The 18,990-nt window shown below is 43.1% G+C and overlaps 2 protein-coding genes across 7 annotated transcripts in view; both read left to right on the forward strand.

Moving 5' to 3' along the window:
* Positions 1–3,781: 3,781 nt before the first annotated feature.
* eif3eb (eukaryotic translation initiation factor 3, subunit E, b) lies at positions 3,782–10,297 on the forward strand. The gene is made up of 13 exons (XM_077009793.1): positions 3,782–3,885; positions 4,280–4,397; positions 4,671–4,788; positions 4,897–4,939; positions 5,174–5,278; positions 5,976–6,101; positions 6,514–6,638; positions 6,848–6,974; positions 7,313–7,414; positions 8,320–8,429; positions 8,809–8,911; positions 9,439–9,573; positions 9,968–10,297. The coding sequence occupies exons 1-13, from the start codon at positions 3,796–3,798 to the stop codon at positions 10,004–10,006; spliced, it is 1,341 nt and encodes a 446-aa protein (XP_076865908.1). The 5' UTR covers positions 3,782–3,795; the 3' UTR covers positions 10,007–10,297.
* A 3,732-nt stretch (positions 10,298–14,029) lies between these two features.
* The window catches only part of pleca (plectin a), a 93,793-nt gene continuing 88,832 nt past the window's right edge, over positions 14,030–18,990 (forward strand). For 2 of the 6 annotated variants that reach the window (XM_077009795.1, XM_077009796.1), the window contains exons 1-3: positions 14,033–14,220; positions 15,520–15,557; positions 16,851–17,090. In XM_077009795.1, the coding sequence (XP_076865910.1) occupies positions 14,064–14,220; positions 15,520–15,557; positions 16,851–17,090 (435 nt within the window). In that variant the 5' untranslated portion in view covers positions 14,033–14,063. Of the gene's footprint in view, positions 14,221–15,519; positions 15,558–16,850; positions 17,091–18,990 lie in introns of all 6 variants that reach the window. The other 4 variants (XM_077009794.1, XM_077009797.1, XM_077009798.1 and 1 more) reach the window with 4 other exon arrangements.

The following is an 18,990-nucleotide window of genomic DNA, read 5'->3' on the forward strand; positions in this document are numbered from 1 at the left end:
GTCAGCCACTTATTCTGAATAACATAATTTTTATTGGACTGTGACAATAAAATGTTTGCATGGTATATCTCACAAAAATGAGCATGGAGGTGGTGGAAATGGAATGATTGCATGACTTACTTTAACTGGGTCTGTCTTTTATTTTTAGACTTTTGGTTTTTTTCTTAGAGCATAACAAATGAGGGATGATATAGTGGAATATGCAGCTGAGATTTCTTCCTTCCATAAATAATTTTTTTTACTTAAGTCACAAGTGACTTTTCCAAGTAAAATAGATCATGACTATTGTTCTGCCTTAAACTAAAAGCAGGAATACCTTTTAAGGACTGAAAAGCAACCTTGCTGTTACAACTTAGCACTTATGTATTGATAGTGGATTGGATACTGACTTGCACTGTTTTTTCAGTGTTTTAAAATATTCTGGTACACTTCATCCAGCAGGTTTTATGCATAGCCACCCAGAGTGCTGTGAACTCAAATATAACAATGTAACAAATTTACATATGCTTAAAATTTGAAAATAAGGAACTTAGCCTAAATAATCAGTTGGCCTAAATGTTATTTCCTCACAGTAAAAAATTGGTTGGTAATATGTCAGAGTTGACTTATTTAAACCCAGAATGAGTATTTTTAACACAGTGGAGAGCAAAGGCACCGTAATGGTGGAGTTAGAAGAAAGTGTAAAGTGTCTTCATGCAGTGAAGATTCTACCCCAGACTATGTATGCTAACACTGTCTGGTAGATTGCTAACTTTACTATGTTGTAAACAACATTTTCTACTTAACATAATTTTAGAATTGATTTTGATGTTAAAGGAGGTCATAATTGTTAAGTTAATCAGTGTGTCCAAATTGTAGTAGCATTGTTTCCATATCTGGAAGATCCATACCCACAACATGGATATGTAAGTATAAATGTCATTATTACATTATGCACAGTTTCAGTCTTGGAAATATTTATATTATGTATTTGTATGTTTATACTGTATGTTATTGCGTACAAATCTTTCTATGATCCAGAGAGTGGGTCTGGATACCTGTCATGGCAATTGAAAACCATACAAAGAAAAGGAAAGAGGTATATGTGGAAGCAAGTCTTCCAGCGGTCAGTTAATCAATTTACATTTATTATTATTCCTTTATCAGTTACTGACTAATATCATAATGATATCATGAGGTGTGAATTGTACAGACAAGGGGATATCAAACTGTATTTGGTCTTAAGTTGGTGGGCCAGGCCATAGTTGTCAACTCTTCACCAGTGACCAAGAGCCAAATGACATGGATGTGGAAGCAGCCATTGTGTCACTTTACAGAGGGCCCACTGCCGCGTTGTGTTCGTCCCTCAGGTGGGCGGGGCCTATGATCCGCCTCACCTGATGGTCTGTCTATATAGCCTATGTCTTGTCTTTGTACCAGTTGACTGCTGGTTATTATATCCTTAATTTGGATTTATTCATTAAAACCTCCTTTTTCTCTGAGACTTGGCGTGATTGCTTGCATTTTATTTCGCACTCCCTGCCCGTCACACATTGCTGCTCTGCTGCTGAAGACACAGTCCGTGTGAAGATGAGAACTACCTTCATTTATCACCAGGCAATGGTCAATGATGTAGACAAATCTTCTGATATCTTTTCGGTCTTCCCACGATTTCTGGACACACCACAACTGGTATTTCATTTTAAATTACTACAGCACCAAAATACTCAGTATCATCTCAGGTGTCACTCAAGAGAATGATGTCTATTTTTGTCAGACTTATATTTGATGAGGTCACAGCAAACAAGTTTTTGCTTTTTTAATAGAAGAGTGATGGAGGAGAGCCATATAGACTTTGGTGCTATATATTTTACTTAGTTAACTTTACTTACTTTACTTACTTAGTTAACATTATATTCTCCCCCATGTTATCTCAAGGGTTGTGTGTTTATTTAAAACATTCGATTGTGGAACACGATAAGCTCTTCAAGCAGTTGGTTGCCCAGAAAAACAACTTTTATCAAAGCACCATTTTCTTATCCAACTACTTTTAGTTGCTTAAACAGAGTAAACAGAGGTTCCGAAATTGCTACAGCGGTGCATGTACCCAGTAGTACTCATGTAATGAAAGTGCACTGGGCTAAATTTCATGGGTTTGTTTACCATTCAAACCTGGTTACCCGTGACAAAGTTGAATCTGAAATGCCTCTTTGTTTATCAGATTGATTCTGATAAATACATGGATAGCTGATGCTGCTCACTGTGCCTTTAGTTACTGTTTCTTTTCGAGAACATTTCCATGTTTATCGGGTGAGCAGGTCAAAACATGGATTTGTTTTCTTTATTGTTGACAATCTGCAATTTCATGGACCTTTTGACATGCACATGTCATATGGGATATATAACACAACTCTATTTGACATGCGTGTCATATGGGATATATAACACAACTATATTTGTGGTCCCATATTGCTCTCTATGGTGAGCGTGTGATTTGTCAAGTTGACACTGATGTTAATCTCACCATCATGCAGGTCATGCAGCAGGATTATTACCTTTACAGAAAATGGAGGAACAGGCATTTTGTGCCATTACATTACAACAATTCAGTAACACTGTTGTGCTGTTGAGATTTAAAATGAAACCAAAGAAACAAAGAGCCACTAAATGTTAAATTTTGGTTAAATATTATTGCACATGAAAGTGTAAATTTGTAATAGTTTGAAGCTAACTCTGAAGTGTGATTATATTACTCTGAAGAGTATGACTAAACCACAGTGTTTAGTCTTCTTAGACATTATAGTGATCATTTAAACACAATATTTAGTGGAATTTACACTGAAAATTCAACACTAACCATAGAGTAAATTTAACAATATCAAATGGGACCAAATGTTATCTGAAATATAAATAACATTGAAGGTGTTAACATTTCATTTTTACTGCAGGAACTTAACACGGAAGCAGTGTCTTGACTGGGCTCTTTTATGGCAACTACTCAACATTAGTAGTGGTGTGTGATGAGTGGTGAGACCTTTTGGTGTGCGTCGCGGTGTGAATGAAGGAGCAGGAGGCGAGGTGAGGTGGTTAAAGTCACACCTTCACCGTCCACAACGCCTCATAGCGAGAATCACAACAAAAGACAACGCAGTAGGGCAAAACACAACAAAAACGTGCAAACAGAGTGCAGGTAGCTCGCGCAGTTCACGCCGTTTCGGTCTCTCTCAAGGAGCCCAATGCACAGCACTGGATGGTTGGCCCTGTGGGGTTAAATAGTGGCAGAGGAAATAGGGAACAGGTGTAGGTAATAATTGAATGAGTGCTAATAGGTCGGTGATTGGGAAGGAGGGAGGAGTCAGTGAGGTGTGGGTGTGTATGTGGGCGCCCACCTCCGGGACTGGGGCTGGCCTACTGTGACTGTGTTTTCATAGGACTTGCATCACCATAAACTCCAATTCCGTTTATTTGCTTGTTTGTACTTTAGGCTACAGTAGCTTTGAAATTAATGCATGCATAATTTTGATATTGTGAGGCATCCTTTGCTTTGAATTGTAATTTTAATTGCAACATCAAAGAATTGGCCACAGGCATAGCCTACACCTTAAAAAGTATGTATTTCAATGTATTGTATTTATAAAGAAGCAAAAAACCAACATTGCTATTTTTAAACGAAGGCCTTAGGTATTAATTTCTCTGGTTCGAACGACCTCTAAATATATATATTTTCATTGCAACTATACGGGTTAGTTAAAAACCGTTAGTTCAAAAATGAACACAGGAATTTCAATAAAGCTTTTTCAGTCACATCTTTTCAAAATGGCGGAGTACGATCTGACTACCAAGATCGCGCATTTTTTAGACCGGCATCTTGTGTTCCCGTTATTGGAATTTCTCTCTGTTAAGGAGGTAGGGTGTCGTAAATGGTCAACAGATTAAAGTCTGATACGTTGTGTTTTGTAAAGCGATATTCTGAATGGACTGACTCACGTGTAGCCCCCGATTGCTTAGCCGGCTAGCAAGCCCGTTAGCCTGTAGGGAGCTATAGTGAGTGAGTGAGTCCGCTAACTGTCCTAGCTGGATATACAGTTACTGTCGTTTAAACGTCCGCGTCTGCCTCTCAAACAGTTAATTAGCTGTTTATTGAAACATTGTCTGATTGGTATTTAAATGTTCATTAATTGTCCCTTTTTTCGAGCGTGGTATAGTGTTAGCTAACTCGTTAATAACGGGGAGGGATGCTTGGTTCACTGGTGGGCGTTTTAAACATCTGTATTGTGTTTGTTATTTGTCCTCGTTTCAGATTTACAATGAGAAGGAACTCCTCCAAGGGAAGCTGGACCTCCTCAGCGACACGAACATGGTGGACTTCGCCATGGATGTGTATAAGAACCTCTATCCCGACAAAGATATCCCACACTGTAAGTGTGCCCCCTTTAAGCTGATATAAACAAGCATGAGTTGGCTTGCTGTCATAATGCCACATCTTGGGCTTTTGCTTGTTTAGATCTAATACATGGAGCTTCTGGAAGTTGTTCTAGCCAGTAAATAAGAAATGCAACTGCAACACTGTGGTTAATGGTGAAATCTTGTACTCGCGGTTAAACCTGTGGAAGTGCAGCTAAGACAGTTGAAGCAGGAGATCTTGCTAGGGTAGGTTTCTCCTGTCCTCCCTGACATCACCGTGCCTGCAGCACTGAGAGAGAAGAGAACCACAGTGGTGGCTCAGCTCAAGCAGCTCCAGGCGGAGACGGAGCCCATTGTCAAGATGTTTGAAGACCCAGAGACCACCAGGCAAATGCAGTCTACCAGGTGGGCATGTCATACTTATAACTGTTCATGACGAATGCTATTTTAAAAATGTGAGTGGAGTACTATTTCGCTTTTTGTTTTTTTTTTTCTCTTTTATTCTTCTTAAAGAGATGGGAGGATGCTGTTTGACTATTTGGCAGATAAACACAATGTAAGTCGCTCACTTCTGACCCTACCTCTTAATTTAGATTTAATATTTATTAGAGCTGCTGCATGCTGGGTGTTCATTTAAACCTAGTAATTGGGAGTACTGCTTTAAAATGAAAACGTGGACTGTAGGTCTTTGCTTTCAGTAAAGGTGAATTATGGACTTAACAGTTACTGTTCATGCCACTCCATTTAATTTAAGAATGTGTGTCAGCTGCTCTTGTATTCTGGCCCACAGTTTCGTCAGGAGTATTTGGACACACTTTACCGTTATGCAAAGTTCCAGTATGAGTGTGGTAACTACTCCGGTGCTGCAGAATATCTCTACTTTTTTCGTGTATTGGTGAGTTTCTTGCTTCTCACAGCAGTGATTCTTTCTCTTTGGCAGAAATTTCTTTGAATTGTCAATGAATGATGGCACAGCATATATTTGACTCCACAGTATTAGTGATGGGATTTTGGGATGCTTCTTCTTGAAGCCACTGTCTTAAGGCATCAGTGTTGACGTATGGTAGTCAGTACTGCAGTTTGATGATTTTGTCTTATTTGAAAGAGGATAAAACATTAAATTATGCTGAATCATTAAGAAAAGTGTAATGCTTAGTAACAGTAAAAATTGTCGAGGCCAGAAGTGTGGACTTTTGACCTTGTGTGATTGTGACCATTCTTAATACAGTGGTCAGGCAGACTTTATGGCAGTATATTGAGTTTCATAAGTCTCCTGACAAAAGATTGCCACAAAGATTGGGAACACCACTCACACACACACAGCTCTTTTAATGACATTCAGGCCATTAAGCCAGCTGGGGTTTTATGGCCTCGGGGCTCAGTCATGGGAGTCAGCAGAAGCCACAGACATTATCTCCTGCTGCCTGGCCCCTCCCTCAGGATTCGTGGGAGGCCTCGTGTCGCGCTCTCCATCTCCGTAGCTTTGCCGCAGCTCACCATTTCACTTAAGACACTATGCAGCGCATCACTTAAAATGTATGACCGGTCTCACTTAAAATGTATGACCGGTCTCTGTGCCCCGGCCCCGCCAGGTCCCTTCCACGGACAGGAACGCTCTGAGCTCGCTGTGGGGGAAGCTCGCCTCTGAGATCCTCATGCAGAACTGGGAGGCGGCCATGGAGGACCTGACCCGCCTCCGGGAGACCATAGACAACAACGTAAGCCTCGTCATAAAGCGCCTGACCTTCAGCTGCCCTGGCCCACCCGTCAGCGAGTTATTGCTGCCTCTAATTCTGTGTGTTGGGTGAGTGGCATCTGTACAATTGTTTATCTAGTTCCCCTTAGTCGGTTCTGCTGGGCACGGCACTAGATGGGGTGTTGGCTGAATCTCTCCATTAAAAGACATTTTAAACATGATTTTATCCATGCTTGGGATTTTGACAAAATTTAAGCTTCTACTACGTAATAGCTTCAACAGCAGCTATATTACAGGTAGAGATTTTACGCTGACCTGAATATGCCAACAAATTGCCATTAACCATCATCAAATAGAGTTAATCCATTGATCTATTCTGAATGAATAATGTATAATTTCATGCATGCATAATCGTGCTTGTCCTGCCCCCACAGTCGGTGAGCTCCCCTCTGCAGTCACTGCAACAGCGCACATGGCTCATCCACTGGTCTCTCTTCGTCTTCTTCAACCATCCCAAAGGCAGAGACAACATCATCGAGCTCTTCCTCTACCAGCCGCAGTGAGTGTGCCGTCGCCGTCTCGCGCCCCTTTAACGAGCGGGTCGTGCGTTTCGATCGCAAGTGTTCCGCCGCGGCTGGATAACGAGCTCCGCTCGGCGGGAAAGACGGGCTTGGCGGTTAACGACGGAGGCTGCGCGTGCTGCCGTGAGTCTGTGAAATGAGCGTCTGCGGCGCGTAAAAGTAACGGTGGATCGTTACTGCTCGGCAGGTATCTGAACGCCATCCAGACTATGTGTCCTCACATCCTGCGCTACCTCACCACGGCCGTCATCACCAACAAGGACGTGAGGAAACGCAGACAGGTCCTCAAAGACCTGGTCAAAGTCATCCAACAGGTACCATAAAACGGTGCCCTTCCCAACCACTGCATGACCATCTTTCTGACAACTTCTCCCAAACCCTGGAGCCCGTTTGTCTTTCCAGCTCCACAGATCTACAATTTTCAAATATCGTTTTGTCTGTATGTTGCTCGCAAAAGTTCCAAAACTCATCTGGTTAGCTTCAGAAATATCTCTGTACACACTATTCTTGTTTTGTAGAAGAAATGTTCCATTTACAGTGTGGTCGTGTGGAGGAGTTGGGGTCGCCCCCATGAGCTGGAGTGAAAGTGTGGCGGGAGCCTCTGGGGTCAAACGAGGGTTCAGATCGACCTGTGTTTGTCCTCTCACCTCAGGAGTCCTACACCTACAAGGATCCCATCACAGAGTTCGTGGAGTGCCTGTATGTGAACTTTGACTTTGACAGCGCTCAGAAGAAACTCCGGGAATGCGAGTCGGTAAGTCGCTCCACCCGACTCGAGCACGTAGCCGCTTGTGCCTGAGGGCCTCGTGAAAGTTGGTGACACCATTCACAGAGTCTCCTAGCAACATGCTGCCGGTTGGAGGCGATGGCTAAAGGTGTAAAGCTATCCTCTTGCACTGGGCTTTTCCCCCTTCCCCCCCCCTAAAGTGTCACTGGTCATCGTCACACACAGAGAGAGAGCTTGTGACCTTCTCTTAACACTACCTTATTCTTCCTGCGACATTTCAGCCGTGCAACTTACCGGTCATGGGGAACTGACCTGGGATCAGCTGCAGTGTAGGGTTTTGGTGTCTTGTTGTCCTCCTATGGGGGTGTTTTGCTTTATATTGTCCCCCTTTAGCACGTACCACACATGCATCACGTTTACCATGTAAGCCTTCTGTAGTTTATCTAAGCTAATTGAAAGCAACCCTTAAATGGGCCAGAAATGCCTTAGACATACCAGTATTAACATTTTCCTCCCCGTCCCCAGTGTGGGTGGGTCGCTCACACAGTCTACGCTAGACGCTCGACGTGAATAAATAAATAAAAGAACACCATGTGACTTCTCTGTTCCAAGAAGGACTGGCAGAAGTAGCGATGTGCAGTGATTGCTCTCTTGAACGCCACCGGTGACACCTCGCTCCGCCCCCACTGTTGAGTCTGAAGGGATGTCTGCCTCCTGACAGCATACACCGAAATCTGTCTATTCAGACAGGCTGGAATTGCACGCTGTTAGGCAGAGTTTTTTCAGAGACTCCATTTACAAAAATCCATTGCGCATGTAATGGAAGCATAATGACGTGTTATTATTTAAAAACATTTTTATTATGTTATCGTCTAATGCATCTCTGGTATTAAACTGCCATGAGGGTGATTTTTACTTTGCGCGTTGCCCAGGTGCTGGTGAACGACTTCTTCCTGGTGGCGTGTCTGGAGGATTTCATCGAGAACGCTCGCCTCTTCATCTTCGAGACGTTTTGCCGGATACATCAGTGCATCAGTATCAGGTAGCGCGCTGGCGGCGTGGGCCGCTAATCCGCTAATCCTCTTAGCGCCGTAAATTGGGGTTGGCCCGGTGCGAACGCACTCGCCTGCCAAAACCGACGGGATCGCGGCCAAAGCTGCCCACAGGGAGTATGTTTCCCGAGACAAAAAACGAGAATGAAAGAATCAAAGATCTTTGTGGGCATTTGCCCGCCGCTTTGATCCAACCTTTTGTCTTTGTCCTTTTGTGTTTTGTTTGACCTGTTGCCACCCTGTGTGGTATTTATTTGAATGGAGACGGGTGGCTCTCCTCCTACAAGAAGGACGTGGTCCGTTCCCGTCTGTGTTCCTCCGTCACCTCCCCCTCCCTCATCCCTGTGCCTCTCCACCTCTCTGCTGCAGCATGTTGGCAGACAAGCTGAACATGACCCCCGAGGAAGCGGAGCGATGGATCGTGAATCTCATCCGCAACGCCAGGCTGGACGCTAAAATCGACTCCAAGCTGGTGAGGGAGCCGCGCGCCCCCTACCGGGGCCCCTTCTGTCTCCGCTAGCTCGGCCTGCCACGTGACGCCAGCCGCTCCCATAAGGAGACTGATGGACCGTTACGTTTTTCTCAGCAGTGTCTCGCATCTTTTATGAGAGATGTCGCGCATGATTAGATAATTGTTGATGAGTAGTGAAGGGCCGTGCCAGTAAAGATGATTTAGTAATTGTTGTATATTAATTGTTATCTATAAATCAATATGGAGCAGCATTGCCCTTGGCAAGCATTGAACAGCGACAAATGTTATGTCGTTTTACATCATGTTAAACATGAAATGTCAAGTCATAACAGCACGGTGAGTGATCTTGTGAACATGCATGTAGAAAGTGTGTTGAAGGAACCGGGGGGAGGCTTTGTTCAGTTCATTTGCTCTCGACGAATACAGCTTGACGCCCCCGTGCTGGAAGCAGCTCGGGCAGCCCCGGCGGTCGAGCCCCGCCCCCGTGAACCTCGTCGTAACTCTGACCGCACCGGTGTCGTTCGCAGGGCCATGTGGTGATGGGCAACAACGCCGTGTCGCCGTACCAGCAGGTCATCGAGAAGACCAAGAGCCTGTCATTCCGAAGCCAGATGCTAGCCATGAACATCGAGAAGAAGCTGAGCCATGGCAGCAGGAACGAGGTACGGTGGGAGACCTCCAGACCTCCGTGTTCCTCACCCTCTCACACATACTCTGAAGCCCTGCTCTAATCTATCATACGTATGACCTCATGGAAATTGTCCCATTTCCTTCCAACATTTAATTGGCCCCGAATGAGCCAATAGTCGCCATGTCAGTCAGAAGTGTAGCGAGCGTAACCGAGAGATCCTGGCTTTAGCTCGTCACAGCAAGCGTTGGTAGCCTCTAACCACCCTGCACACGCGTCTCGGAAGGTATTCGAGGGCACGAGTCCCGGTTAAAAACGTGACTTATAAATGTGGCTTTGTTTATCATCATCCTTCCTTCACCAATGTTGATTCTTTCACATCACTTGTATGCATTAAGCATTTTTCCCCCCGTTCGTTCTCCTAACAGACGCCAAACTGGGCGGCCCAGGACACGGGGTTCTATTAGACCAGAGACACGACTACCCCAGTGTCGTCCTCTTTTCTCATCTGTTCGAGTGGACCCTTGAAGACCCTTCAGTTCACACTCAGCAGAACCTTCATTTTACTTGTAAAGCCGTCATTATTTTATTTGCAATGTGTTCTTTTTGTAAAACCATGTAAACTGGCGACATGAACTTTTATGAACCGTAACTTTACACACATTCGGTTCTGGACAGGTTCTTCTAACCACCAGGCCACTGTACAGCTGCCCATTAACAATAGCTAACAGAAATAAATGAACAGCTGTCCATTTGAACTTCTGGTGTGGCGTTTTAATTGTCCAATGAAGCCGTAGCCCTAGGATGCATGGACGACCAATACCCCCTAACTTCCATGGGTGGGGTCAAAATAGACCCCAATTAGAATCAATGTGTTTTTGCAATTAATAAAAAAAATGCTTTTAGTTTTGGTTAAAGGTGATTATATTTATTATATTTGGGTCTACAAAACATGTCCAGATGGACAATATTCTGGATCCTCTACATCTGAGATATCAGATTCTGAGTCAATCCCACCGATGGGCTCTTCATCCCATCCGTTCAGGATCATATCTCCAGAAAGGTCTCCGGGTATCCTAGCAGGCCTCTGAGTAGCCATGATAAATGTCTGTGCATTTATATGTAAGTAAAAGCACAGACATGCATGTGTGCCTACACACACACACACCCCATTCAATAATGATATAATTGGTTACCTAACAGGTTAGCTTTTATTACAAGGAACCATGAATACAGTGAGTCTCTACATAACAAACACAGTAATATCAGCTAACTTACTAAGTTACTGTAATGGTAGCTAGCTAAGTAATCCAACTAACACAGTACTAACATTACTACTAACCTTATTTTGTAGTTAGCTAGTTAAAACCCTCCCAGGTCTATTGATGCACTGGTGCGTCAAAGATGGATTTTAGACACGTCCAAGTATTTTATTTCTATTAATTTTATTAAATACCTGTCTACTTTGCTGACCAACATGTTACTCTATGACAGAAAAGGCAAATGAGTTGATAAATGAAGATAATACCCCTCCTATCGTCCTTGGGGTCAATTTGTCCCCACTGAATGTTTATCATTCAAAAAAATAGTAGTTGACTTTTTTCTTTTGCTTCATATTTCATGACAATTTCTAATTTGATGGGGACAAGTGATAAAGCATAAAATTGTCATGAAAATATTTTTTCAATGTGCTGAACACATATTGCACGCAGGTCGTCCTCAGGGGTCAATTTGACCCCAAGCTGTTTTAGCTGTTAAAACTTATCTATCAGTGTGTGTGATCTAACATGACCACACCTGCAGGTGCAGTTGATAGATCTGAGTTGATATATTTTGTTGATATACTTCCCACAGTAGAACTATTTCATGTTTGACTAGTATCATGTCCACACTGTTTCGCAAATGGGTGGATTTTCATGTTGTTTTCATACTTTCATACTTCATATCTCTATAGAGCTAAAGTTTACAGTGGGCATAAAAACCTATTCCATGTTTTCACTAGTATTTGACATGTTCTTATTATCCTTTTTCTGTCTCACAAATTGCCCCCCCCCGCAAAAAAAAAAACACTCAAAAAAAACAAAAAAAAAACATCTATTATTTTCTGTTGGTGGCGCTATAGCAAAGGCCCTATCCATCATCACCAAAACAAGACTTGTGGTCATTAATGTTGAGAAGTAAATTTGAGAAGATATATATAAAAAAATTCAAGATTTAAGATTAAAATTTAAATTCTATTTTAAAGGTTTGACCTGATGGTGGCGCTAGAGGACAGGTCAACTCACAGATTTTGAGATTTTCATTTTATTTATGTATTTAACAAATAAACAAAGTGCCTGTACCAAAAAAGTGGTCAACAATGTTCTGTAAATCATTTTCTGGAGGTAAATATCCCTGGGGTCAGATTGACCCCAAGGACGAATCATGTTATTATATTTGAGTACAATAATACTTATATGTATGCTCCTGGTGATGGGAATGCAGGATCAGATGTGTAAGAGGGACAGAAATTGTATCCTGACAGTCACAATTGTTAAAAATCAAAAGTTCCCAAAGCAAAGCCTTGAGATTCTGTATGAAATGCTTGAGGTCATTTTTGACCCCACTTATGGAAAACTGGGGTAGTGATACAAAAACTGCAATTTCTTAAAATGTATAAAAACATTTTTAAAAATTCAAATGGCCTCAAGTCACAAACATGTTTTATGAGGAATACCTGGAATATGGAAGTGTAAAAACTTTTCATTTCAGAGATTTTGAAGAAAAACATCCCTCGGGGTCAGTTTTGACCCCACCTATGCATCCTAGGGTTAAAAATACTATGTTATACAGCCTCCAAATATGTATTTAATAAGAGTGTTGAGTTTGGGCAAGACTTTACTCCCATTGCTCCCCAATGGGTGATTGCTGATGCACTAATCAAAGACCCTGCCTTGCTTTCACACTTTGGGATAGTGGAAAACCCAGAGGGTCTTTTTCTTCAGTATCATTCCAAACCAGCATTTACAACCCACCTCTGTTGATTATAAAATCGATGAGTGCACAGAATACTATATAAGTGGCCCTGTTTAAGAGACTGCATCCTGTCTACTGTATAATTGAGGGGTAGTAGCAAGACTCGCTGGTAAATGTATCTGAGGTTGGGGGTTTAAAGCCGTGTGATCTCATGCGCTGACGTTTACTGTTGTAATGGATGCATGGAAGAACTTTCTGCTGTGAGGCATCATTGGAGTGACATTACAATGCTCCTCTCTTAATCTGACTGAATCAGTCTGTAATTGGACAAGTAACTGGTAATGAGAGGCATGAGGGATGGTGTTGCAGAGAGACCATGACTGCCACTGCTTCTGTTCACCCCACTAAAACCTCAAATACCATGTTTGTATTATTTTTGCTTTGTCTGATGGGTTGAGTAGAATTCGGTCCTGGAAAATACAGGCTTTAAAAAGGTATGACGTTTTCAGATCGGAACTATATGGTCTTACTAGATCTGGCTATAACAGTGGTGTGTTTTCCACTAGGTGGAGACAGAGACTAACTTAGTGTCATCTCAAAACCCCTGGAGGTTTTTTCTTCAGTATCATTCCAAACCAACAATTACAACCCACCACTGTTGAGTATAATATCAATGAGTGCACAGAATACCATATAAGTGGCCCTGTTTAAGAGACTGTGCATTCTGTCTACTTTATAATTGAGGGGTAGTAGCAAGACTCACTAGTAAATGTATCTTGAGGTTGGGGCTTAAATCCGTGTGATCTCATGTGCTGAAGTTTACTGTTGTAACGGATGCATGGAAGAATGTTCTGGTGTGAGGGATCATTGGAGTGACATTAGAATGTTACTCTCTTAATCTGAAGTGCCTAACACAAAGCAATAATAGAATTGTGAATATGTTCACTTCATTATGGTGCTTTTGTGCAATTTTGCACTAGTAAACGTTGAAACATTCTGTTTATATAATCATACTTCCTGGTCTGGCTGTAACATTTACGGACTTGGTTCCGTTTAAACATTCCTAAGTGCTTCCTAAATAACCGTCAGCTGCAGAAGCACTTTGGAAACATTGTTATTGCAAAGTGTGGAGTTACAGCACATGCTGAACTGCCTGGGGTGCATTTCTAAGCATCCCCCCTACTCTTAACAGACAGGTTTCTGAGGATAAGCGAGAGGGGAATGAAGAAGGGAAAAAAATCGAGGGTGTGTACGTGTGTGTGTGGGTGTGTACATGTGTGTGTGTGGGTGTGTATGTGTGTGTTCACTCTGGGAGTGGCAGCTGGATATTCCGGGCAGGAGTTCTGCCTCTCGTCGTTGTGCTTTTCGGCGGAGGAAACATACACGTGCGCATGCACACTCGCTCCCGCACACACACACACACACACACACACACACACAAACACACGCCTCCTGAGCTGACGTGGGCAGTGGGCTCGATCTCGCACAGCTGTTGCCCATCTGCAAGAGAGCGCCAGCGCCGTACAGGAAGACAGTGAGGGAGAGAAGAGAACGTTCAGGGCTAAGAGGATGGAATTGTTGCAGAACCTATTACTGGGCAATCCAGCGCTGGCCCGGCTGGTCTGGGTCATGGTGCTGGTTGTGGCCACCCTGCTGGTATGGAGCCTCTTCTTCTGTTGCTGGGAGAGTCGAGGGTCGGTCTCCCCTTTGGAGATATACCTCTCAGGTAGGAGTTTACCTCTTTCAGTCTTCATCCATGACTTACTGATCTGGGGTCAGCTGCACTTGCTCAACCACATGTTTCAGTAACTGATAAGGGCACACACACACACACACACACACACACACACTCCCACTCTAAACACAGAACAGGGGCTACTGACGAGGCGACATAAAAAAATAACTGAGTGGAAAGTTTTCCTACCCATTCATCTGAAGTTGTGCTGGTTTCCAGGAGACCGGTTTCCCACATTTTCCGTAAGTGGCAGCATTTTGCTGTCTGGGGCGGATGAATGGGCCCCCGTGGTTTGGCCCGCCTATGTGCAGTGCCAGTCATCATTGTCTTGGTGTCTCATGGAAGGGGCGTGTTCAGGACCTCCAAATCGCTCCGCGCCGTATTCAACGCTCTGTTCCAACAGGGAGAAAGAACTCCATAACTACTGATAGCTACCCGCAAGCTGAAACTCTGACTTTCATTCATCACAGTGAATGCACACAGAACAAACGTGGATATCGGCTTTAGAACACAGGAAGATACAGTAGTCAAGTGCACCTGAAGGTAGACAGCAGTTATACAGCCGTGTCTATATACTACTATTTCTGCTTTCACAATTACTAGAACACTTCATCAGTTTATTTCCCCTCTCAGTGAAATAATGGTGTTCCCCTTCTCTTATATTCATGTCTTTCTGAAGCATTTGCTTAAACTGAATACAGTATATGGCAAAGCACTTTTGTAAATTGCTTTGGATAAGAGTGCCTCTTAAATGCAGAAAATGTCAAATGAATCAGGTGTGTAGAAGAGGAGGATTAAGAGGAGGATTAACTCTCCAGAAGTCCTCCCACTAAACAGTACTCACGCTGAACAGTTCTCCCACTGAATCTCCAGATCCCTCGTCATGATTCTCCACACCTGCTGGTGCTGCTGTTGTTTAATGGGTCATGGGGAACCATCACTAGCTGCCATTTTATATATGAAACATGAAGGCGGTACTCTTCTCCACCCTAGCTCATTGTCTATGGGTGACAACCAGTGGTCCAAAAACCATAGATTGCTAGCCAGCCCTACAGGCCCACCTCTGTCCCGTCCTCTGTCCCATCCTCTGTCCCGTCCTCTGTCCCGTCCTCTGTCCCGTCCTCTGTCCCGTCCTCTGTCCCGTCCTCCCCTGACAGCTTTTTGACCAGCTGCTGCTTTTCCCCTGCACCTTTAATGGTCAGATTTCACTTGTGCATTTCCAGGTCTCTGATGTGCAGAATCTGGATGTCCACAAATATGATTGTTTTTACTGTTCTCCTTTTTTTCCAGCCACAAAGAAAAACTTGAAAGCGAAGCATCAAAGCAAGGTAGGAAGACCTCAGTATTCTGATTGAATCAGTATTCTGGGTGTTCAGAGTTTTTCAATGCACATGCTTCCACCAGGTATTTTCTTGAGTGTAGTATATTATGTTTACCTGCTCAGTAATTTTAAAACAAGAATCTTGTTTCCCAAGTTTTTCTTAATTCCATTGACTCTGCACTACCCATAGCAGCCTCTAGAGGCCAGTATATAAACATGACCAACTGGGCTGGCTGAGAGCTGTTGGGCTTTTTCTACTGACTGACTAGCGTACTGGAGTTTGGTAGGGGAAGAACATTAATGAATGAATGCATGGAATTAGTATTAGTAAATCTAAAATATTTTTGGTTGGAGGTGTTGTTGGTGTTACTTTGTATTATTTTTGTGATTTTTCATATTTATATATATATATAAATATATATAAATATATATAAATTTCAATTTACTGTGCCCCTAGAAATAAGCCATTGGGCTTGGAACTGTTTGTAAGAGAGAGAGAGAGAGAGAGAGAGAGAGAGAGAGAGAGAGAATTAATTGATGTAGAGGTTTTCTTTCTTCTGTATAATGACAATAGCAAACTGTCCCCCCAAAAAAACTCAGTCAAATTAAAGACAAGCTGGCTAAGCTTTCACATAAAGTTTTACAAATTTGGTATTGTGCTTTTAGTTGTAGCCAGTGGCCACTTCTCTTGGACCAGAACTATAGAAAATGAAAATATAGAAATTAAATATTTTAGATAATATATCAAAGATGTACTGAACCCAACCCTGAAGTACACCATCCATCCACACTTTAGCTCTAACCCAGATTCCCAGCACACCTGAACCAGAAAGACCTAGCAAAGTGAGTAATACACTGGTTCGGGTATGATTAAATATGGGTATTACAATAACACTTAATTGTCATCTGAGCAGTGTGCATTTCCCTGAAAAACTTGATCATTTTGATTTCATAGTACTAATGGAAGATTATTGTGCTGTTTTATAATTAGAATAAAATGCATGCAGCTTTTCTATTCAGAATAGGAACCTGTCCAAATGAGAAGAAAGCAGATACCAGTTTGTTTACCTGCCATCTCTAATCATGCTCGGGGACCACTCTGACAACGAGCCCTTTGTGTGATCTCTGAAGTGGGCGCCAGAAATGACCAAAAGGCGCCCACAGAGTTCAGTGGTAAATGTCTTTGTGCTGTTTTGCAGTGCTGCTTTTGTCCTACGTGGTCTCTGGCGTTCAACTAAAGCAAGTCACTTTTATTTGATCGCTGAATTTTTTGGTCACACCAATTCGGTTGTTGTTCCAGCGGAAAAAGAAGCCAAAGGTCACCTTAGCTTCGGTTGACGGGACTGTCAAGGTGGTCAGTGAGGAGACCCCTCCAGCTGAGGAGAAGCAGGAGGTGTTGAAGGTGGAGCAGTTGGAGAAGAGGGAGGGGCGAGAAACACAAGGAGAAGAAGAGAAACGCGTTGGTGTGAGGAAGAGGAACAAGCGTCACCTGAAGGTCACCATTGCACCTGGAACCACGACCTCTGAACCTGCCAAGGGGGTGAGTGAGCTGCCCATTCTCCAAACCTTAGGCAATCTCCATCTTTGTCAGTTTCTGATCATTACATCATTGCTGACTGGCTAGTTTTGGGAGAAAGAGGCCTTTCAACCCAGCAGTGACACTGACCCATGTCAAGACTGACAACGCGGCATACGAGCACAATGCCACTACAATTCCAGTGTGACTGCAATAATGCCACAAACATCATTCCAGTGATGAATTAAGTACATAGTTTCTAACATTCTGTACATTCCATGAATATGGTATCCTAAAACATGAAGATAAAGTGGTACTTGTTGCTTGTGATGAGAAACTCTCTCTTTAGTCTCTGGTTGTGTAAGTTTCCCTAACACTCTATGCTTCAAAAAGCAGATAAGGGTCTTCTATGGTGTAATATTATAACACCTGTGACTCCTTCTAATACTGTGGCAGCTGTACATAATCGGATAATCAATGCAATTAAGAAACACTGAAATACTCCCTTCTGTCTTATCATTGCTCTCTTCAGTCTTACCAAATTATACTTCACGTGCCAGCAGCGGCACGATAACACTGGCTTCCAGCACTCGCTTGCAAATTTATTGCCCAATGTTGGGAAAGGCCAGCATATTTTAAATTTAAGACAGCACATTTTGTTCTAGGAATAACGGTCGGTGGTTACTGCAGTCATAACTCTCCCCCACCAAATTCCACCTTGAAATCGCGCTGGATCCAGATGGGCTCCTGGAGGTTTTAGTTAAAATAGATTAATTGTTCATCCCATACATAACCCGAGCCCTTCTTCTCGCATATTCAGCCGTGTTAAGTGGGGTTCAGTGCTGGGTTGAGCTCAACGGGTCAATCAGGCAGTGTGATTGCCACAGTGGCTCGTGCAGTTAGCCAGTATCCCTCCCACTAACCCGTCCATGTCACATAACACCCCTTCTGAGGAAACATTTGTGCACACTAAGTGCACTATGAAATATGTTACCAATCGTAGACGTCGTCTAACAGGGCTTTATGATGTTGAGTAATACTTAAATCTTAAATCTGGAAACTGTTTTTTAAATACTTTTTTTGGGGGGCAGGGGGCAGTAACTGCCTTTAGGGTGAAGGTTTAACTGGATTTCTAGAAAAAAAAGTATTAGTTTCTCTCCTGCATTTTACGCAATTGCATTTGATGTCGTCATGACATCTACCACGCGCCGTCACAGTTTAGGTTTTTTTACACTAACGTTATTCAGTATCATTGACTGCCTCATTGTGCATAATCCGGTACAGCGTTCCACCATTGAGTGACGGTTGAATAGGATGTAGTCTGGCGTAAATTATGTCATCCTCGGACTGTTTGTCTCCTCTGGATGTGAGCTCCCCAGTGACCGTTCCAACATCTGCATCGTGACGGACGTCTAAACGACCCACGCCAGAATATCAACTGATTCGTATCAACACCGCGCATTCCTAGTGGATTAAGCAGCTCCCGGTAAATCGCTCATTTACCGGCGTTTGATTAGGCGGCGCGATAGCGATTGATTTGCTCCGATTGATACCGCCAATACGGGAGGCAGTCTCACGGGAGGCTTGCTAAGTTTGGCACAGTTTTAGTCAAGCGCGTTTTATCATGACGTTTTGACAGATGGGAGATCGGAACTGCTGGATGGGAAACGTCTGAATTCTGTTGTACACGTGAGTAACTAGATGGTGGGGAATGGCCCTTTTAAAAACCCGAGATGCTGGGAAGCTGTTATGTTTTGCTGCATCATTGTCTGCGATAAGATTCCGCAGTGTGCCGCCAACGAGAATACGTCTGCCTTAGGGACAGGTGAAAGACCTTATTAGAAGCCTTATCTTGGCACTTTATCACTTAGATATATCGTGAAATAGAATTGGTCTCTCTCTCTCTCCTTTGCACCTATCAAAC

Source organism: Brachyhypopomus gauderio, chromosome 6, assembly GCF_052324685.1.
Source record: "Brachyhypopomus gauderio isolate BG-103 chromosome 6, BGAUD_0.2, whole genome shotgun sequence".
Classification (NCBI taxonomy): Eukaryota; Metazoa; Chordata; class Actinopteri; order Gymnotiformes; family Hypopomidae; genus Brachyhypopomus; species Brachyhypopomus gauderio.

Excerpts from the sequence above, each read along its gene's own strand:
- eif3eb (XM_077009793.1), top strand. The coding sequence starts at position 3,796 with ATGGCGGAGTACGATCTGACTACCAAGATCGCGCATTTTTTAGACCGG. Across the intron at positions 3,886-4,279 it reads AATTTCTCTCTGTTAAGGAG|ATTTACAATGAGAAGGAACT; the intron begins GTAGGGTGTCGT and ends TCCTCGTTTCAG. Across the intron at positions 6,975-7,312 it reads TGGTCAAAGTCATCCAACAG|GAGTCCTACACCTACAAGGA; the intron begins GTACCATAAAAC and ends CTCTCACCTCAG.